The sequence below is a fragment of the Triticum urartu genome, chromosome 6A, assembly GCF_056163025.1.
Source record: "Triticum urartu cultivar PI428250 chromosome 6A, HENAU_Tu73, whole genome shotgun sequence".
In the NCBI taxonomy this organism is placed as follows: Eukaryota; Viridiplantae; Streptophyta; class Magnoliopsida; order Poales; family Poaceae; genus Triticum; species Triticum urartu.
In genome coordinates this window covers 69516097-69538765 of record NC_141878.1, presented here as the reverse complement: position 1 = coordinate 69538765, position 22669 = coordinate 69516097, and the positions used below count along the sequence as shown (strand labels likewise).

Here is a 22669-nt window from a genome sequence, read left to right as displayed (position 1 = left end):
CGGGGACGGGGATAGCGACGGGCGACGGCGCGGGACAGGGGCGGCGTACGGGGCGGCAGCGATGTCGAAAGAGATTGGAGAAGTGGGAGATGAAACTGAATTTTTTTTTGAAGTGTTGTATATATAAGATGGACCTTTAGTACCGGTTGGTCGCTCCCTTTTAGTACCGGTTCGTGGCTGAAAGCGGTACTAAAGACCGTCCCTTTAGTACCGGTTGGAGCCACGACCCGGTACTAAAGGTGGTGCGCTGCCGCCCCGCGGTGCACAAAGTTTAGCCCCACCTCGCCGAGCGAAGGGCAGCCGCACTGGTTTATAAACCCAGCCGCGGCTGCTCCTTCGAGCTCCTCTCTAATGCACGCTACTAGGACTAAACTGCTGCTCTGCCACGTGGGCCTACTGGGCCTTGCGGGCCTGCATCCTGGCCCAACTATAGGTTGGGTTTCTAGTCGTATGCAGGCCGCTGTGGCCCAGTAGGCGGGCTTTTTTCCTGCTTTATTTATTTTCTTTTATTTATTTGTGAGTTATTTTTTGCTGTATTTAGAGTTTCTTTGTAAATATTTTTGCTTAGGTACAAAAATTACAAACTTTCTGTTAGTTGCAGTAGTTTTCAAATTTGAATAATTTAAATTTGAATTATTTGAAATTTGTCTGAATCACTAGTTTGTGAATAACTTTATTTTAAAAATAGATTTTTCAGTGATTCTTTTTTTCTTATGTTTAATATTAGTGTGTTTTATCATTATATTCAATTTGGCAATATTTAGGTTATGAAATCCCTTTGTAATAGATGAGTTTCGTCCGAAACCCTGATACTTCGAAAGGGATTGTTCATTTCGTACACGAAGTGCATCCAGTTTTTGCCGCAACCCTCTTTACTTTCTTGCACATGCTATGTGGGTGAAATGATGATACCATGCCAAGTTACTACCTTTTCAAAATTCATTTGTAGTGCTTTTCAATTTCAGAGTCATTTAGCTCAAAGCAAATCATTAAATGCATGAAAAATAGCAAATGAAGGCAGAAAGGGTTGAAAGTTGATGACGTGGCTTTGAATGGTGCATACTGAACGCACAAAAATTCTGGAGTTGTAATAAGTTTAAAAAATGAAATTCCTTTGTGACAGATGAGTTTTCGTCCGAAACCCTGCTACTTTCAAAGAGATTGTTCATTTTGTACACGAAGTGCATCCATTTTTTGCCGCAACCCTCTTTACTTTCTTGCACATACTATGTGGGTGAAATGATGAACCCGTGCCTACTTTCAACCTTTTCAGAGTTCATTTGTAGTGTTTTTCAATTTCAAGGTCATTTAGCTCAAAAAAATCATTAAATGCATGAAAAATAGCAAATGATGTCACAAAGGATTGAAAGTTGATGACGTGGCTTTGAATGGTGCATATGGAACGCACATAAAGTTTGGAGTTGTAATAAGTTAAAAAAATGAAGTTCCTTTGTAACAGATGAGTTTTCGTCCAAAACCCTAATACTTCGAAAGAGATTGTCCAGTTTGTACATGAAGTGCATCCAGTTTTTTCCGTAACCCTCTCAACTTTTTTGCACATGCTATGTGGGTGAAATGATGATACCATGCAAACTTTCAACCTTTTCAGAGTTCATTTGTAGTGATTTTTAATTTCAGGGTCATTTAGCTAAAAAATCATTAAATGCATGAAAAATAGCAAATGATGTGAGAAAGGGTTGAAAATTGATGATGTGGATTTGAATGGTGCATACTGAACGCACAAAAATCCTGGAGTTGTAATAAGTTTTAAAAAATAAAGTGCCTTTGTAACAGATGAGCTTTCGTCTGAAACCCTGATACTGGAAGAGATTGTCCAGTTTGTACACGAAGTGCATCCACTTTTTGCCGTAACCTTGTCTATTTTTTTGCATATGCTATGTGGGTGAAATGATGAAACCATGCCAACTTTCATCCTTTTCAGAGTTCATTTGTAGTTCTTTTCAATTTCAGGGTAATTTAGCTCAAAAAATCATTAAATGCATGAAAAATAGCAAATGATGTCAGAAAGGGTTGAAAGTTGATGGGGTGGCTTTGAATGGTGCATAATGAATGCACAAAAAGTCTGGAGTTGTAATAAGTTTAAAAAATGAAGTGCCTTTTTCTACTAGTGAATCAAACTTTTCTAAATACGACTATCAATGGACAAGTGATATTGGTCTCGAGTTCTGGGGTGAAAGCCTAGGTCTAACCCGTGTTGGTTATATACATGGCAATGTCGACACTTTTTATGTCGTTATCTTGTTGAAGGCAGTGCTCAAATATGCTTAGACCGATTCTTCATGGTGAAAACCCAGATTCTTACATTAGATGGTTGGATCCGGTGACGGTGATGCTCGAGCATTGATCCTTCCTAGAGGCATTGCTATTGAAGGAACCCGTCGCATGTGTGGTGTCATGAGATGATGGTGCAGATATTGTCATTGTAGTAGTTTGCCAATCGCATATCTTATTGCTTTGAGTTTTTCCTTTTTGCTCGCTTACGCATAGCTTTGTCTTATATGACTTTTTGCTATTTTCCAGTGTGTTTTCTGTATGTGTATTGTGTTGGGGAACGTAGCAATAATTCAAAATTTTCCTACGTGTCACCAAGATCAATCTATGGAGTCATCTAGCAACGAGGGAGGAGTGGATCTACATACCCTTGTAGATCGCGCGCGAAAGCGTTCAAGTGAACGGGGTTGAAGGAGTCGTACTCGTCGTGATCCAAATCACCGGAGATCCTAGTGCCGAACGGACGGCACCTCCGTGTTCAACACACGTACAGCCCGGTGACGTCTCCCATGCCTTGATCCAGCAAGGAGAGAGGGAGAGGTTGAGGAAGACTCCATCCAGCAGCAGCACAACGGCGTGGTGGTGATGGAGGAGCGTGGTACTCCAGCAGGGCTTCGCCAAGCACCGCAAGAGACGAGGAGGAAGAGGGGTAGGGCTGCACCAACAGGGGAAGAATTCATGTGTGATGGGCAGCCCAAACCTCAAGCATATATAGGGGAAGGGAAGGGGCTACGCCCCACCTAGGGTTTCCACCCCTAGGGGTGGCGACCAGCCTAGATCCCATCTAAGGGGGCGGCCAAGGGGGGAGAGAGGGGGAGGCGCACCAGGGTGGGCCTTAGGGCCCATCTGCCCTAGGGTTTGCCCCCTTTCCCACTCCCTTGCGCCTTGGGCCCTTGTGGGGGGGCGCACCAGCCCACCTGGGGCTGGTCCCCTCCCACACTTGGCCCATGCAGCCCTCCGGGGCTTGTGGCCCCACTTGGTGGACCCCCGGGACCCTCCCGGTGGTCCCGGTACGTTACCGATAAAACCCGAAACTTTTCCGGTGACCAAAACAGGACTTCCCATATATAAATCTTTACCTCCGGACCATTCCGGAACTCATCGTGACGTCCGGGGTCTCATCCGGGACTCCAAACAACATTCGGTAACCACATACAAACTTCCTTTATAACCCTAGCGTCATCGAACCTTAAGTGTGTAGACCCTACGGGTTCGGGAACCATGCAGACATGACCGAGACGTTCTCCGGTCAATAACCAACAGCGGCATCTAGATACCCATGTTGGTTCCTACATGTTCCACGATGATCTCATCGGATGAACCATGATGTCGAGGATTCGATCAATCCCGTATACAATTCCCTTTGTCTAGCGGTACGATACTTGCCCGAGATTCGATCGTCGGTATCCCGATACCTTGTTCAATCTCGTTACTGGCAAGTCTCTTTACTCGTTCCGTAACACATCATCCCGTGATCAACTCCTTGGTCACATTGTGCACATTATGATGGTGTCCTACCAAGTGGGCCCAGAGATACCTCTCCGTTTACACGGAGTGACAAATCCCAGTCTCGATTCGTGCCAACCCAACAGACACTTTCGGAGATACCCGTAGTGCACCTTTATAGCCACCCAGTTACGTTGTGACATTTGGCACACCCAAAGTATTCCTACGGTATCCGGGAGTTGCACAATCTCATGGTCTAAGGAAATGATACTTGACATTAGAAAAGCTTTAGCATGCGAACTACACGATCTTGTGCTATGCTTAGGATTGGGTCTTGTCCATCACATCATTCTCCTAATGATGTGATCCCGTCATCAACGACATCCAATGTCCATGGTCAGGAAACCGTAACCATCTATTGATCAACGAGCTAGTCAACTAGAGGCTTACTAGGGACATGGTGTTGTCTATGTATCCACACATGTATCTGAGTTTCCTATCAATACAATTCTAGCATGGATAATAAACGATTATCATGAACAAGGAAATATAATAATAACTAATTTATTATTGCCTCTAGGGCATATTTCCAACAGTCTCCCACTTGCACTAGAGTCAATAATCCAGTTCACATCGCTATGTGACTAACACTCAAGGTCACATCCCCATGTGACTAACACCCAAAGAGTTTACTAGAGTCAATAATCTAGTTCACATTACCATGTGATTAACACTCGATGAGTTCTGGGTTTGATCATGTTATGCTTGTGAGAGATGTTATAGTCAACGGGTCTGAATTTTTCAGATCCGTATGTACTTCGCAAATTTCTATGTCATCTTGTAGATGCAACTACTATGCTACATTTGGAGCTATTCCAAATAACTGTTCTACTACTATACGAATCCATTTTACTACTCAGAATAATCTGGATCAGTGTCAAAGTTTGCATCAGCGTAACCCTTTACGATGAACTCTTTTACCACCTCCATAATCGAGAAAATTCCTTAGTCCACTAGTTACTAAGGATAACTTTGACCGCTGTCCTGTGATCCATTCTTGGATCACTCTTGTACCCCTTGACTGACTCATGGCAAGGCACATTTCAGGTGCGGTACACAGCATAGCATACTGTAGAGCCTATGCCTTAAGCATAGGGGACGACCTTCGTCCTTTCTCTCTATTCTGCCGTGGTCGAGCTTTAAGTCTTAACTTCATACCTTACAACTCAGGCAAGAACTCCTTCTTTGACTGATCCATCTTGAACACCTTCAAGATCATGTCAAGGTATGTGCTCATTTGAAAGTACCATTAAGTGTTTTGATCTATCCTTATAGATCTTGATGCTCAATATTCAAGTAGCTTAATCCAGGCTTTCCATTGAAAAACACTTTTCAAATAACCCTGCATGCTTTCCAGAAATTCTACATCATTTCTGATCAACAATATGTTAACAACATATACTCATCAGAAATTCTATAGTGCTCCCACTCACTTCTTTGGAAATAAAGTTTCTCATAAACTTTGTATAAATCCAAAATCTTTGATCATCATCAAAGCATACATTCCAACTCCGAGATGCTTACTCCGGTCCTTAGAAGGACTGCTGGAGCTTTGCATACTTATTAGCATTTTTCAGGATTGACAAAACCTTCCGGTTGTATCACATACAACCTTTCCTCAAGAAAATCATTGAGAAAACAATGTTTTTTGCATCCTATCTGCAAGATTTCATAAATAATGCAGTAATTGCTAATATAATTCCAACAGACTCTTAGCATCGCTACGAGTGAGAAAGTTTCATCGTAGTCAACTCCTTGAACTTGTCGGAAAACATCTTAACGACAAGTCGAGCTTTCTCAATGGTGATACTTACCATTATTGTCCGTCTTTCTTTTAAAATCCATCTGTACTCAACAGCCTTACGACCATCGAGCTGTTCTGCCAAAGTCTACACTTTGTTTTCATACATGGATCCTCTCTCGGATTTTATGACCTCGAGCCATTTATCGGAATCCGGGCCCACCATCGCTTCTCCATAGCTCGTTGGTTCATTGTTGTCTAGCAACATGACTTCCAAGACAGGATTACGTACCACTCTGAAGTAGTACTCATCCTTGTCATCCCACGAGGTTTAGTAGTGACTTGATCTGAAGTTTCATGATCACTATCATAAGCTTCCACTTCAATTGGTGTAGGTGCCACAGGAACAACTCCCTATGCCCTGTCACACACTAGTTGAAGAGACGGTTTAATAACCTCATCAAGTCTCCACCATCCTCCCACTCAATTCTTTCGAGAGAAACTTTTCCTCGAAAAAGGACCCGATTCTAGAAACAATCCCTTATTGCTTTCGGATCTGAGACAGGAGGTATACCCAACTGTTTTGGGTGTCCTATGAAGATGCATTTATCCGCTTTGGGTTCGAGCTTATCAGCCTGAAACTTTTTCACATAAGCGTCGCAGCCCCAAACTTTTAAGAAATGACAGCTTAGGTTTCTCTAAACCATAGTTCATACGGTGTCATCTCATCGGAATTACGTGGTGCCCTATTTAAAGTGAATGTGGTTGTCTCTAATGCCTAACCCATAAACTATCGTGGTAATTCGATAAGAGACATCATGGTATGCATCATATCCAATAGGGTGCAGTTATGATGTTCGGACACACCATCACACTATGGTGTTCCAGGCTGTATCAGTTGTGAAACAATTTCCACAATGTCTTAATTCTATGCCAAACTCGTAATTCAGATATTCATCTCTTATGATCATATCATAGATATTTTATCCTCTTGTCACGACGATCTTTCAACTTCACCCTGAAATTACTTGAACCTTTCAATAATTCAGACACGTGATTCATCAAGTAAATATACTCAACATCTACTCAAATCATCTGTGAAGTAAGAACATAACGATATCCACTACACGCCTCAGCACTCATTGGACTGCATACATCAAAATGTATTACTTCCAACAAGTTGCTTTCTAGTTCCATTTTACTGAAAACGAGGCTTTCAGTCATCTTGCCCATGTGGTATGATTTGCATGTCTCAAGTGATTCAAAATCAAGTGAGTCCAAATGGTCCATTTGCATGGAGTTTCTTCATGCATATACACCAATGGACATGGTTCGCATGTCTCAAACTTTTCAAAAACGAGTGAGCCCAAAGATCCATCAACATGGAGCTTCTTCATGCGTTTTATACCGATATGACTTAAGTGGCAGTGCCACAAGTAGGTGGTACTATCATTACTATCTTATATCTTTTGGCATGAACATGTGTATCACTACGATCGAGATTCAATAAACCATTCATTTTAGGTGCAAGACCATTGAAGGTATTATTCAAATAAACAGAGTAACCATTATTCTCCTTAAATGAATAACCGTATTGCGATAGACATAATCCAATCATGTCTATGCTCAACGCAAACACCAAATAACAATTATTTAGGTTTAACATCAATCTCGATGGTAGAGGGAGCGTGCGATGCTTGATCATATCAACATTGGAAACACTTCCAACACATATCGTCAGCTCACCTTTAGCTAGTCTCCGTTTATTCTGTAGCTTTTATTTCGAGTTACTAACACTTAGCAACCGAACCGGTATCTAATACCCTGGTGCTACTAGGAGTACTAGTAAAGTACACATCAACACAATGTATATCCAATATACTTCTATCGACCTTGCCAGCCTTCTCATCTACCAAGTATCTAGGGTAATTCTGCTCCAGTGGTTGTTCCCCTTATTACAAAAGCACTTAGTCTCGGGTTTGGGTTCAACCTTGGGTTTCTTCACTAGAGCAGCAGCTGAATTACCGTTTCATAAAGTATCCCTTCTTGCCCTTGCCCTTCTTGAAACTAGTGGTTTCACCAACCATCAACAATTGATGCTCCTTATTGATTTCTACTTTTGTGGTGTCAAACATCGCAAATATCTCAAGGATCATCATATATGTCCCTGATATGTTATAGTTCATCACGAAGCTCTAGCAGCTTGGTGGTAATGACTTCGGAGAAACATCACTATCTCATCTGGAAGATCAACTCCCACTCGATTCAAATGATTGTTGTACTCAGACAATCTGAGCAAAAGCTCAACAATTGAGCTTTTCTCCCTTAGTTTGTAGGCTAAGAAAATCGTCGGAGGTCTTATACCTCTTGACGTGGGCACGAGCCTGAAATCCCAATATCAGCCCTCAAAACATCTCATATGTTTCGCGACGTTTCAAAACGTCTTTGGTGCCTCAATTCTAAACCATTTAGCATTACGCACTGAACTATCATGTAGTCATCAAAACGTGTATGTCAGATGTTCGAAACATCCACAGACGACGTTCGAGGTTCAGCACACTGAGTTGTGCATTAAGGACATAAGCCTTCTACTGTCTGCATAATTGCTATTATCAACTTTCAACTAATTTTTCTCTAGGAACATATCTAAACAGTAGAACTAAAGCGCGAGCTACGACATAATTTGCGAAGACCTTTTGACTATGTTCAGGATAATTTAGTTCATCTTATGAACTCCCACTCAGATAGACATCCCTCTAGTCATCTAAGTGATTACATGATCCGAGTCAACTAGGCCGTGTCCGATCATCACGTGAGACGGACTAGTCAGCATCGGTGAACATCTTCATGTTGATCGTATCTACCATACGACTCATGCTCGACCTTTCGGTCTCTTGTGTTCCGAGGCCATGTCTGTACATGCTAGGCTCGTCAAGTCAACCTAAGTGTTTCGCGTGTGTAAATCTGGCTTACACCTGTTGTATGTGAACGTAAGAATCTAACACCCGATCATCACGTGGTGCTTCGAAACAACGAACTGTCGCAATGGTGCACAGTTGGGGGGGAACACTTTCTTGAAATTATTATGAGGGATCATCTTATTTACTACCGTCGTTCTAAGCAAATAAGATGTATAAACATGATAAACATCACATGCAATCAAATAGTGACATGATATGGCCAATATCATATTGCTCCTTTTGATCTCCATCTTCGGGGCTCCATGATCATCATCGTCACCGGCATGACACCATGATCTCCATCATCATGATCTCCATCATTGTGTCTCCATGAAGTTGTCTCGCCAACTTATTACTTCTACTACTATGGCTACCGGTTAGCAATAAAGTAAAGTAATTACATGGCGTTGTTCAATGACACGCAGGTCATACAATAAATAAAGACAACTCTTATGGCTCCTGCCGGTTGTCATACTCATCGACATGCAAGTCGTGATTCCTATTACAAGAACATGATCATCTCATACATCACATATATCATTCATCACATCCTTTGGCCATATCACATCACATAGCACACCCTGCAAAAACAAGTTAGACGTCCTCTAATTGTTGTTTGCATGTTTTACGTGGCTGGTATGGGTTTCTAGCAAGAACGTTTCTTACCTACGCAAAAACCACAACGTGATATGCCAATTGCTATTTACCCTTCATAAGGACCCTTTTCATCGAATCCGTTCCGACTAAAGTGGGAGAGACAGACACCCGCCAGCCACCTTATGCAACTAGTGCATGTCAGTCGGCGGAACCGGTCTCACGTAAGCGTACGTGTAAGGTTGGTCCGGGCCGCTTCATCCCACGATGCCGTCGAAACAAGATTGGACTAGTAACGGTAAGAATATTGAACAAAATCAACGCCCACAACTACTTTGTGTTCTACTCGTGCATAGAATCTACGCAATAGACCTAGCTCATGATGCCACTGTTGGGGAACGTAGCAATAATTCAAAATTTTCCTACGTGTCACCAAGATCAATCTATGGAGTCATCTAGCAACGAGGGAGGAGTGGATCTACATACCCTTGTAGATCACGCGCGGAAGCGTTCAAGTGAACGGGGTTGAAGGAGTCGTACTCGTCGTGATCCAAATCACTGGAGATCCTAGTGCCGAACGGACGGCACCTCCGTGTTCAACACACGTACAGCCCGGTGACGTCTCCCATGCCTTGATCCAGCAAGGAGAGAGGGAGAGGTTGAGGAAGACTCCATCCAGCAGCAGCACAATGGTGTGGTGGTGATGGAGGAGCGTGGTACTCCAGTAGGGCTTCGCCAAGCACCGCAAGAGACGAGGAGGAAGAGGGGTAGGGCTGCACCAACAGGGGAAGAATTCATGTGTGATGGGCAGCCCAAACCTCAAGTATATATAGGGGAAGGGAAGGGGCTGCGCCCCACCTAGGGTTTCCACCCCTAGGGGTGGCGGCCAGCCTAGATCCCATCTAAGGGGGGCGGCCAAGGGGGGAGAGAGGGGGAGGCGCACCAGGGTGGGCCTTAGGGCCCATCTGCCCTAGGGTTTGCCCCCTTTCCCACTCCCTTGCGCCTTGGGCCCTTGTGGGGGGCGCACCAGCCCACCTGGGGCTGGTCCCCTCCCACACTTGGCCCATGCAGCCCTCCGGGGCTTGTGGCCCCACTTGGTGGACCCCCGGGACCCTCCCGGTGGTCCCGGTACATTATCGATAAAACCCGAAACTTTTCCGGTGACCAAAACAGGACTTCTCATATATAAATCTTTACCTCCGGACCATTCCGGAACTCATCGTGACGTCCGGGATCTCATCCGGGACTCCGAACAACATTCGGTAACCACATACAAACTTCCTTTATAACCCTAGCGTCATCGAACCTTAAGTGTGTAGACCCTACGGGTTCGGGAACCATGCAGACATGACCGAGACGTTCTCCGGTCAATAACCAATAGCGGGATCTGGATACCCATGTTGTTTCCTACATGTTCCACGATGATCTCATCGGATGAACCACGATGTCGAGGATTCGATCAATCCCGTATACAATTCCCTTTGTCTAGCGGTACGATACTTGCCCGAGATTCGATCGTCGGTATCCCGATACCTTGTTCAATCTCGTTACTGGCAAGTCTCTTTACTCGTTCCGTAACACATCATCCCGTGATCAACTCCTTGGTCACATTGTGCACATTATGATGATGTCCTACCGAGTGGGCCCAGAGATACCTCTCCGTTTACACGGAGTGACAAATCCCAGTCTCGATTCGTGCCAACCCAAAAGACACTTTCGGAGATACCCGTAGTGCACCTTTATAGCCACCCAGTTACGTTGTGACGTTTGGCACACCCAAAGTATTCCTACGGTATCCGGGAGTTGCACAATCTCATGGTCTAAGGAAATGATACTTGACATTAGAAAAGCTTTAGCATGCGAACTACACGATCTTGTGCTATGCTTAGGATTGGGTCTTGTCCATCACATCATTCTCCTAATGATGTGATCCCGTCATCAACGACATCCAATGTCCATGGTCAGGAAACCGTAACCATCTATTGATCAACGAGCTAGTCAACTAGAGGCTTACTAGGGACATGGTGTTGTCTATGTATCCACACATGTATCTGAGTTTCCTATCAATACAATTCTAGCATGGATAATAAACGATTATCATGAACAAGGAAATATAATAATAACTAATTTATTATTGCCTCTAGGGCATATTTCCAACATATTGGTGTTGGTTGTGTGCTCTGTGTTTGTATCCTCTTGATGCTCCATTTTGAGTCAAAAATAAAAATAAAAATATTGGGATGAGTCAAAGTAGTAGTGGTAGTAGTGGTGGTGGTAGTAGTGGTAGATTGATTTATCGTGAAAACTAGTTCATATTTAAGTACAAAATAATATTTTTCACTAACATATTCCTATAAAAAACAATGTTCGAAGTTGTATCTTGGAGACTTCATCCATCACAAAAATCAGGTATTCTAGGATGGCAATAATATTTGCTAACATCTTGCAAGGTTAAGAAGAATGTATTTTTTTTTACAAAACTCACTGTTCACTTACACAATCACTAGAAAAATGTTAGTCTTCGCAAAGTTAGTGGAAGAACAACCCCTTATTTGCTCTCCATGTGGCGTGATTAGGACAGGGCATATGCAGAGAAGGAATCTGAGAGATTGTAATTTTTGCGGCCTGAGGTGTACTCTACCGTTTTATTTTTCGAAGAACAAACTGAAATATCTTTACAACATTTATCCAAATTACAAACCATATTCACTTATGTGTTCCTGGTCAATATCTTTGAAACTAGATATGATGTTGAAAGGGTTCCATGGGTTTTCTTTTGACTTGCAAGTTTACTTCCCATGTTAGTGTGTGTATTCCACATGTTAGTTTGTACATGCACACACTATTTTTTTTGCACTTTTCTAGTAATGAAAATTCATATTGAAGATACCTTTTGAATGGTTTGTCTGAGTTACGAAGCTCTTTCACCTTTATGTTCCTTGCATTGATATATTCGTCAATGCTATTATCATATTACTACTTGTGTGTGTTGATTACACCTTATAGTTGATGCATAGGAGCATCTACAACTGGACTTCTCAAACCATCCCTCATACGCCCGCGGACACGCACGGTCAGTGATCGAACAGGAGAGAGAATGAAAAACATGACCCAACAGGACCCCTCATATCATCCCTATATGTTCGGGCTGTCCGCGAACCCTCATATTCATCTCAAATATGAGGAGGATATGAGGGCTCGCGGACACGCCTGGGCGCGTCCGGGCATTCCGCCATGTAGGACGCGACCCCACCGCAGACCACTTTTCTTTTTTTATTCATTTTTTTATTTCTCTCTCTTCATCTCCACCAATCACGTACAAGTGACCGGATATATGAGAAGAAAAATAAGAAGTGTGGTTGCGCGGACGAAAAAATAAAGACTTACAGACACGTTCCGGTCACTGATCGGGCGCGGCCTCGAGCGTTTAAGGGGTCATATTTGCTATGACCGGTTGTAGATGCTCTAAGAGTTTTATTGATGAAAGATTGTTAAGTTTAAATTGTTCATCATATATTTATACCTACCGATCATGAAACATATGACGTGAGTAGTTTCATTTGTTTTTTAGGCCATGAGAGAAGTTTTGTTGCTAGTAATCATGTGAAGTTGATTACACATTTAGAAGCATCGCTGAAGGTCCCATCTAAGTGTGGTTTTCTTGATCGCCAAAATAAAAGTATCATCATCTGCTCTACAAACAACGCTAGAAACTCACCGGTCAGAGGCCTTTGCCAATGCCCTGTCACCATTAACTTTGAGGAAACATGGTGGTGGCTTAATCCATCTATCATGATTCACTTTGGCCAAGATGTACCTATCATTGTTTGCTTTGGCGGAGCAGCTCCTATTCATGGACATATGCAGCGTAGAACGGGTGTGACTATATCTTGCTTACTATGGGACATAGTGAAGCCTCATGACCCGTGAAACTAGGCCGGCCAAGCGCGCGAGGCCACAGGCACAACCTCGTTTTTTTTATATTTTTCTATTTTTTTGTTTCATTTTCTGCTTCCTATTTTTAATTTTGTTTATATTTACAAATATTACATATATACTATATTACATTTTTTCATATAAAACATTTGAAAAGTGTTAATCGAGCATTTGAAAATGTTAAATCAGTATAGAAAAAATATTTCCCATGTCTACGAAAAATGTATACAATGTGTACTAAAAATGTTGATAATGTATTTTAAAAATATTAATCAAACATTTAAGAAATGTTAATCAAGCATTTAAAAATGTTAAATATATAAAAAAATGTTTATCATCTGTGCGAAAAATGTATACAAAAAATACATGATGTGTATGTAAAAATGTTGGTCTTGTATAGTTGTAAAAAATGTTAATCAAGCATTCAATTTTTTAAAATGTATGTGGAAAAACAACTTCTCATGTACAAGATAAATATATACGAAAAATACACAATGTGTAAGAAAAAAGTTGATCATATATTTAAAAATGTTAAACATGTATAAAAAATATTGCTGATGTATACCCAAAATAAGAAACATACACTAAATTAAAGTAAACATCAAACAATAATTATGTATATACAAAATGGTAAACATTTATATATAAATGTTCCTGATATATACGAAAAATGAACATTATGTGTGAAAAATTGTTTATTACCATTTAAAAATTGTTGACCATGTATTTTAAAATGTTGACCATGTATTCAAAAAGTGTTCAAAACTTGTATTTAAAGAAATATATACTCCCTCTTTAAACTAATATAAGATCATTTAGATGACTAAAGTAGTGATTAAACACTCTTATTTTAGTTTATGGAGGGAGTACATCATATATTTGAAAAATAGTGAAAACAAGGAAAAAACAAAGAAAAATAAAGAAAACCAATAAAATATACATCATATATTTGGAAAATAGCGAACCAAGAAAGAAACAACGAAAGACGAAGGAAACCAGTGAACAATAAGAAAGAAACAAAGAAAAGCGAAGATGAAAAATAAAATAAGAAAAGGAGAGAAACCTAATAAAACCGATGAAGAAGCAAAAAGATAGATGAATAAGACAAAGAGACGAGAGAGAAAAAACACCCAAGATATAAAGAAGATGAAAAACCCAAAGAAAATTGATGAAAAAACCAAAAAAAAAGAAGTATAACCCGAAAGTTAATGAAAACAGGAGAAAATTCAGTGAAGAAATAATAACAAAAACAAAAAAACAAGAAAAAACAACCAAGACAACCCGACCACAAACGGTGGAAACAAGATAAGAAACAGCACAGGAAAAACTAGGCCAAACGGAAAAAACCTAACAAAAAACACAGAGAGAAACAAAAAAAAAATGAACGCACTGCTACATTGAAGGGTTCCTTCTTCTTTTTATCTTTTTTATTCATAACTCTTCATCTTTATACATTTTTTTATAGATAGAGAGTTATGAATAAAAAAAGGTTGCGCCACTTGCACAAGCCCAGTTAAGATCTTACATGAAAATGGTTACCTCACATCTAACTTTTCAGCCATCGGATTCAGACACCAAAATTCGTATTTTTCTTTAATGTGGAGGTGGCCAGAACGATGCGGGCAACTGAGCATAGACAAAGCGATTCGATCAAATGTTTTTTTGTTGAAGCATGGCGTTGTGCGAGACACCTAGTGGCCCGCCATGTGCAATTTTTCAAATTTTTTATTGTTTTTCCTCGAAATCATTAATGAAGGAGTACTCGTTGCAAAGAACACTCCACTTCCCCAGGTCGCGACAAGTGGCGCATATGCAGCCCGCTCCTTGTCGCAACCTGAGAGTTTTCTCTTTTTTCGTAGATTCGTTTATTCAAAACGTTTTATCTCTTTAACCGTGTGTCTAAATCTCGAACCGTTTTCACCATTGGATTCCTCGCGTCGAGATCTTCAAAACTAGATCCCATGTTGATAGGTTTTGACGAACTTTTTTTTCACGAAAAAACCGGGCGAAAAAACCGAATCGGGAGCATGGTTTTTTTTTTCCTTTCCGAAAGAGGCACACCCGTACCTCTCGCGAAATCACAACCGTGCCTCTCGTGAAAGCAAAACCGTGACCCTCGTGGAAGGAAAAACAAACAGAAAACGCATTTTTTTCGTTTCCGAGAGGCACGGCCGTGACTCTAGCGAAGGCACAACCGTGCCTCTCGCGAAAGCAAAACCGTGACTCTCGCGAAAGAAAAAAAAAAAGAAAACGCGTATTTTTTCCCTTTCCTAGAGGCACGGCCGTGACTTTCGCGAAAACACAACCGTGCCTCTCGCGGAAGCAAAACCGTGACTCACGAAAGAAAAAAAAAAATAGAAAACGCGTTTTGTTTTTCCCTTTCTTAGAGGCACGGTAGTGACTTTCGCGAAAGCACAACCGTGCCTCTCGCGGAAGCAAAATCATGACTCTCATGAAAGAAAAAAAAACAGAAAACGCGTTTTGTTTTTCCCTTTTCCGAGAGGCACGGCCGTGACTCTCGCAAAAGCACAACCGTGCCTCTCGTAAAAGCAAAACCGTGACTCTCGTGAAAGAAAAAAAACAGAAAACACGTTTTTTTTCGTTTCCGAAAGGCACGACCGTGACTCTCGCTAAAGCACAACCGTGCCTCTCACGGAAGAAAAACCGTGACTTTCGCAAAAGGAAAATAAAAAAAACGCGTTTTTTTCGCGCAAAAAAAATTTTCTTTGTTCGAAAAGCTAAGAAAGACCGGGGAAAACCAAAACATCAAAAAAACCCGTTTAAAAAACCGAAAACGCGTGCGGAAAAATAAAAAAACAAAATCCAAAGGAAGCGTCCAAAGCGCGACACGTGGCGAATGGCTGAGAGCACGTCAAGTGACGCTGATCGTTGCGAGGCTCCCGAAGGAGCGCTCGTTAACTAGTTGCTCCCTTTTTTCCTTTTCATTGACTTGTCTCATTTTTTTTGTGCGGAGCACATCTACGTGTTTTTTTCAGCCTCTTCATTCTATTTTTCCTTTCATCCGGGCCCATTCATGTGTAGTTTTTCATCGTCAGTTTTTACTTGAAAAGCTTCCTTAAACCCGACTCAAAAGTCATCGAAGTTCAACCGGGACTATAGTTTGTTTTTATCTAAGTTGTAATTCCATCCTTGACTTGTAACTAGGGCTCATAGATTGTAGTAGTCTTAGTTGCAACTCCCATCATCGACTCGCAACCGGTATCGTAATTTTGAGTAGTCCGAGTGGCAAGCCCATCATCGACACGGAATTGGGCCCATAGTTTGGATTTTTCTCAGTTGCCAGTCCAGCCTCGACTCGCAACTAGGGTCCAACCTTTTTTCCTGAGTTGTCAGTCTAGCCTCGACTCGCAATTGGGGCTCGGTCTTTTTTGTCTCATTTGCAAGTTCATTCTCAACTCGCAACTGGGGTCATCCTTTTCTGTCCCAATTGCAAGTCCATCTTTGACTCGCAACTAGGGAACGACCTATTTTTCTCTCAGTTACAAGTCCACCCTCGACTTGCAACTAAGGCCCGAACTTTCTTTCTAGATGCAAGTCCACCCTTGACTCGTAAATGAGGTCTGACCTTTGTCTTTTCTTCCAGCTATGAGTCCATCCTCAAGTCGCAACTTGGGTCCGACCTATTTTTTTGCTAGTTGCAATCCCACCCTCGGCTAGTATCTGGGACCCGACTTTTTTGTGTCCCGGTTGCAAGTCCACAGTCAACTCACAACTGGGGCTCTGACCAATTTTGTTCCAATTGCAAGTCTACCCTCGACTCGCAACTAGGGTTTGAAATTTTTTCTCCAGTTGTAATACCACTCTTGACTGGCAATTCGGCCTGATTGTTTTTGTCCTAGTTGCAAGTCCACCCTCAACTTGCAGTTGGGGTCCGACCTTTTTCCCCAGTTGCAAGTCCACCATCGACTCATAATTGAGGCTCAACCTTTTCTTTGTCCTAGTTGCAAGTCACTTTTGACTCACAACTGGAGCTTGACTTTTTTTTGTCTAAGTTGCAAGTGCACTCTCGACTCGCAAGTAGGGCCAACCTTTTTTGTCCGGGTTGCAAGTTTACCTTCGACTCGCAATTGGGGTCCAAACTATTTTAGTAGTTTCAAAGTCCTATACTTGCAACTGGGCCTGACTTTTTTTTTTCCAAGTTGCAAGTCCACTCTCGACTTGTAACTAGGGCCCGACCTTTTTTCTGTATCAGTTGCAAGTACACCCTCGACTTGCAAGTGGGGCCCAACTTTTTTTTTATCCTAGTTGCAAGTCCGAATTCGACACTAAGCAAACCACACATGAGCTGGCCCAAGTAGCTAGGATACGTTTTTGTTTTGTTTTTTTCTTCATGATTTTCATCTTTTTTCATTTTTTTTTCACGAGTTTTCCTCTCCTTTTAGTTTTTCTATTTTGCAAAAGTCGATCTCGTTTTTCATTATTATTTAATTTTTCATTCTTTCTGAGTCTTTTTTTCATAAATTCGCAAGTTCCAAAAGGTTCCAAAATTCATTTTTTTTATTTTTCCAAAAAATTAGTGTTCACATAAAAATGAAAATTTAAAAATGTGTTCATTTTTTCAGAACAAATTCACATGTTATAAAAATGTTCATGTTTTTCCAAAACAAGTATAAATGTTCAAAGCAATGTTCACGTTCCAAAATTTATTTGCAAATTCAAAAAAGTTCAACTTTTTGAAAAAGTGTACGCATTTTCAAAAAATTGTTTACATTTCTAGAAAATGTTATGAAGTCTGTAGAAATATACTTGTTTCCTAAAAAAATCTCAATTTTAATAATTAGCTCTCATTTTTGCAAAAACATATCTCAAATTCAAAAATTGTTTGTATCAATTTAAAAAATTCACAGTTTCAAGAAATGTTTGAAAAAAATTCTGAATTGTTCGATCTGCCGCATTTTAGTGTTTCACGGTGACAAACAGTCACTAACGTCCAATAACTCTAGTGGCTAACTACAGGCGTGCCTTTATACGAGGTCTTGTGTTCGATTCTAAGCGCCACATGTGGATTGTTTTTTACTCCTTTCTGGTCTAGGTTTTTAGGATGTTCATCGTTTTAGCTTCGGCGGTGATGATGATGGCGCTGAATAAAGATTTTTCGGATCGTTCCCTGATGAGGCCATCAGTCCTATGGTAGGGGAGCGATTTGAAAACATGTTTGTTCAAGCAAGAATGGTGTGACGGCGACGACATCCTCATGGTGGACCTTTGTCCCCAGACTCCGCTGTTGCGACGATGTTTACTCGTCGACGCAGAGCTTGGGAGGTAGTTCAGGAGCGGATACAGATTGTGGTCTGCATCGACGACATCTGAAAGACGGAACGTGTGCTGGGTTTGTGGTTCATGGATGGCAGGTATGATTTCTTCCTTCGGCGTCTTAGTCGAGGTGGGGTGCCAGATCTGGAGTTCGATGACGCGCCCGTGGTGTTGCCCCTGTCTGATTCGTTTAACGACAAAGACTTCACTTTTGGTGAGCCACCTTGGAGGTTCGCAAAGCTGAATATCAGCGATGGAGCTGCATCAAGCTCGGGTGAGGATGTGATTCATCATTCTTTTTTTCGGTGACTGTTGTGGTGGTGCCGGAGGCAGATGACGGCCGTTGGTGTCAAGCTCAGAGATGTTCTGCTACCTTTTGAATTTGTCATGCCGGTCCTTACATGATTTGTATTTGATCTTTAAGATATGAATGAGATATATATTCAGTTTTGCTAAAGCACATCTAGATGTGCCATAAGTATTGCATATCTAAGTCTTATGTCATTGATCTTATGTTGAGATTTACGTAAATATTTTTTTCTTTTTTCTCTTCCTCTTTATGCCATATATATTACCATGAAAAAAAAATCTATCGCGCGGCAAGCCCTTCCAAACCAATCAACGAAATATGATTCTCAGAAAAAAAAAACCAATCAACAAAAGATAGAGGAACAAAAATCTAGTGTTTGCTCGTGTGGCACCTCCAGGACAGGTAAGCGCAGATGCAACCGACGGCGACGAACCCTGCCGCCGCGTAACAAGCCTGCGTACATTCATGAGAGTTCAAGCCCCATGAGCTGTGACGGCCGCGATCCAAGACATGCAAACTCTGCGCGCGACCTGAAGAATGCATGCCCAGCGTGCGTACCTTGCGCGTGCGGGACGCCGGCGTTGCACCGACTCCGCCGCGACGGCATTGACCGTCCGTCCCCGGGACGAGCACGTCGTCCACGAGGCTGGCGCACAGGTCGCCATACCGTGCTTCCTCAACGAGGATGTCCGCCGTTCCGCCACCGCCGCCGCCGTCCTCCGTGTCGGAGTCGCCCCACGTGAGCAGCCTCCGGTCTAGGGTTGGCATCGCGAGGGCCAAAACGTGGTTTCTGAATTTCTGACGGGAGCAAATCATACGCAAGTCGCATTTATGCATGCTGGAGCTTGTGCTGTAAGTACTATCATTAGGGCGGTTAACAACCAAGGTGGTTAAATAAGGGAAGCCAGATCAAATTAAGGTGTTCGACAGGTTAGGAGCAGAGCATTCATCCACTTGGAACACCTGAATACGCATACGGGTTTTCCAAAGAAATTTACATTGCCAACATGTGTTGTTACAACATTTCATATCTTCTTCTAAAGAACTTTCAATCTATTCATAACCAATTAGAAATAACAAAAAATACAACTAAATGCATGAACCTTCTACCAACAACTCCAAGCACTTGAGTGAGCCGGACTGCCGGAGACACACCGCCGTATCAATTGGTGGTCATGCCTACAAGTTCTCAAAAAATGGTTTCCTGCCTAATTACGTCTTCACATTATTCCACGCTTGTCGGAGCGACGTCGAGGCCATCGTTCCCTTTCCTCCCTCTCCCTGTCCTCGTCTTCCAAGGCGTACAACGTGGCCATGAAAAGCGACAGGAAGGTGAGCAGCACCAGCACCACAACCAGCAGCACCTGGAGCCAGTTGCTGCTCCGCGTGGCCGCGGTCACCACAAAGGCGGGTGCGGCGAACGCCGTGTACGCAACCAACGCCGCCTTCGCGAGCACCCTACGAACGGGGCTTATGTGCTGCGTCGTCGTCTCCAATTCGTAGACGTCCGAGTCGTCGCCCCCCTCGTCGTCGTCGTAACCATCGGGGATATCCACTGCGACGTGGCGAGAAACGGCCAGCGGCGTGGTAGACGGGCCAACGACGGCCGCCCTGTAGCTTGCTGTGCTCGGCGGCGCGGAGTCGGACAGGAGCTGCGCGCGGCGGAGCGGCTCCGGAGACACGAGCAGGCAGAACATACCGACGGGCTGGCCGGAGATCGACTTCCACGACCGAAAAGTGGCGGCCGACCTGATTGCAATTGATCGATCGATGTCTCTAGCTAGGATGTGCCTGTGCGGCGATGGATCGAGCCTGGAGCGGCCAACTCTTGCCCTTATATGGCCATGTGCGACCTCAGTTTCCCGAGTTCCAAACTGAATGGCATTGTTGTCTCGAGGCTTGCGACGACCGAAGCCAAACAAACCTTTGCCATTTCGGACTCGGCGTCGAGCTTTGCTACACGCACACATGATCACGGGCTTTTACTCGGAACCTTAGAGCATCTCTAGCATTACCAGTATAATGCCGTGACCCGTGAAATAACTATTAAAATACGGGTTCGCGTGAAAAATGCTGCCCGATCAGATCCTGTAAACGTGTTTGACCCGTAAAATTTTTTGCATAGTGCGGCAAAAGTTCGTCCTCAACTATTAGATTCACAGAGTGGGAGGCCGATCCGAGCTCGCCCCCTATCCGCAGCGAGATTTGGCGAGAGGGAAATTTCCACGTGGATGTTCCCGCTCCCCTCCCCCCCCCCTCCTCTCTCGGCCACCATTGCACACCACCGCCCGCTCCGGTCCATCTTCCCCGGCCATTGTTCGCCGCCATGGAAGCCTCCTAGCCGCCTCCCGTCACCGTGGAGGTCGCGCACATGCAATCCCCTCCGGCGGATCTCGCCGCCGGTCATGTCGCCCCCGCCGGCGCTCAAGGCACCACCGCGCCTGCTCGCAAGTGGCAGGGCAACGTTGTCGTGCAAGGCGGCAATCCGGCTGGCCCCACCGGAAAGGCACGCGCACCGGGCGCTGCCGCCCTTGCGCGATCTGCCCGGCCGCCGGCGGAGAAGGTGGGCAAGGTTTCGGGTGTGAAGCGCAAGAAGGTTCCTATGAAAAGGCCGGCGCCTTCATCCACTCCCTCCGTCCCGGCAAGATGTTCCCTGGCGATGCCATTCAACGGCGCTGCTTCCACCGCAGGCGAGGTGTTCGATAAAATGGTCGGAAGGTATGCATCTTCGATCCCTTGTACTTGCTTCGCTTTTCGTCATTGTGGTAGCTCGTGACTTGATGTCACTCACTGTAGCGGTGGTTCGAACAATACCACTGCCAAGTTCGTGAACTTGTTGGACACCAACGCAGTCGACATCGATCAAGCCCCGTTCACTGATTTCGATTACAACTGAAGGGGGGGGGGGTGGCGTGGATGATCATGGTTGTGAAGATGAAGTGAAGGAGGTAGATGAGGGGGCGTATGAGCAAGCACAAGCAAAAAAAAGCGTGAGATCAAAGAACTACACGATGTTTTCTCATCGGGATTTGGAAACAATGTCGCCGATGCATTTAGTGCGCCCGACAATGCTTTCGGTGCCGGAGTTGGAACAAGTGCCGGTGATGGATTCGGGGGCGGCGATGACATCGATGGAGGTGGTGCGGAGTGAAGATCATGACGACAGGTGAAAAACGACCAAGATGATGATGGACGTGGTCGTTGCTTTTGCATGAAATCTTTTTGCGTTTGTCATACAAAATTATGCTTTTATTTGCGCGTGAACTATGTTTTATTGTTCGAATTTGAATTCAATTGTCGGAATCGCTGTCAAATTCGCTTATCGAGGGTTTTCGTCTGTTACACGGGTCTGCTCGGCCGCAGCCCGCGTCAACCCGCAAATTCGTTTTTCAGTGACCTGTAAATGCATTTTGCGCGTCGACATTATACGGGGTGTGATAGAGATGCTCTTAGCTGGGACTTTGATGGGAAGAAATCATGATGAGGAGCCCACACCCATTGAAATTCAGGTGGTTGGAAGATTAATTCATGAACAGATCGCATAATAGGCCTGTAAAAGTCCGTTGGTTTAGAATTTTTGCTGGGCGTCCGTGTCATCAGCGAGCCAGCACACACCCCAATATATCAGGCGTCAGATGAATTTCGGCGTGGCAATTACTTGTTGCAGCATGACAATTTTTTACACTACATGACAAACCTTAGATTATTTTGTGAGCCAATTTGTGCTTGAATGGTTAGTAAAACAATGGTATCTCCTGCACATTAGAGTTCAAGTTTTAGGTCTTCCGACGACATGCGTTCAATGGGAGGAGACGTTTACGTCGATTATGAAGACGTGATCTGTGCCAACTTTGTCAATTTCAAAATGATATGCCAGCTCAATCCTTTGGAGATGATCATAAAGTAGGATGTGCGTGTATGTAGTCATAGAGATGAGTGTGTGTATATTATATTTATGAACGTCTGCATCTGTACCGTGTGACAAAAATCTCACCGCCCGTCAGCTCTGCCAGGTGCAGCTCAGCTTTGAGCCTAACTAGATAACTAGTTGCGCCC

The 22669-nt window shown here is 43.3% G+C and overlaps 1 protein-coding gene across 2 annotated transcripts; it reads right to left on the bottom strand.

Annotated features, from left to right (window-relative positions):
- Positions 1-133: 133 nt before the first annotated feature.
- LOC147963985 (uncharacterized) lies at positions 134-19408 on the bottom strand. 2 transcript variants are annotated; one of them, XM_087526618.1, is made up of 3 exons: positions 19172-19408; positions 19005-19066; positions 134-9866 (listed from the first exon to the last, which is right to left on the bottom strand). In XM_087526618.1, exons 1-3 carry the CDS (start codon positions 19379-19381, stop codon positions 9605-9607), a joined length of 534 nt encoding a protein of 177 aa, XP_087382744.1. In that variant the 5' UTR covers positions 19382-19408; the 3' UTR covers positions 134-9604. The 2 variants fall into 2 exon arrangements, with proteins under 2 accessions (XP_087382744.1, XP_087382745.1); XM_087526619.1 differs by lacking the exon at positions 134-9866 and having other exon boundaries at positions 11983-19066.
- Positions 19409-22669: the final 3261 nt, after the last annotated feature.

What these genes read in the sequence shown, in the direction of transcription:
- LOC147963985 (XM_087526618.1), bottom strand. Translation starts at nt 19,381, where the DNA reads ATGCCAACCCTAGACCGGAGGCTGCTCACGTGGGGCGACTCCGACACG. An exon ending in CGGCGTCCCGCACGCGCAAG is followed by an intron (nt 19,067 to 19,171) that starts GTACGCACGCTG and finishes GAATGTACGCAG; the next exon opens with GCTTGTTACGCGGCGGCAGG. An exon ending in TGCGCTTACCTGTCCTGGAG is followed by an intron (nt 9,867 to 19,004) that starts GTGCCACACGAG and finishes CTGTTGGTGCAG; the next exon opens with CCCTACCCCTCTTCCTCCTC.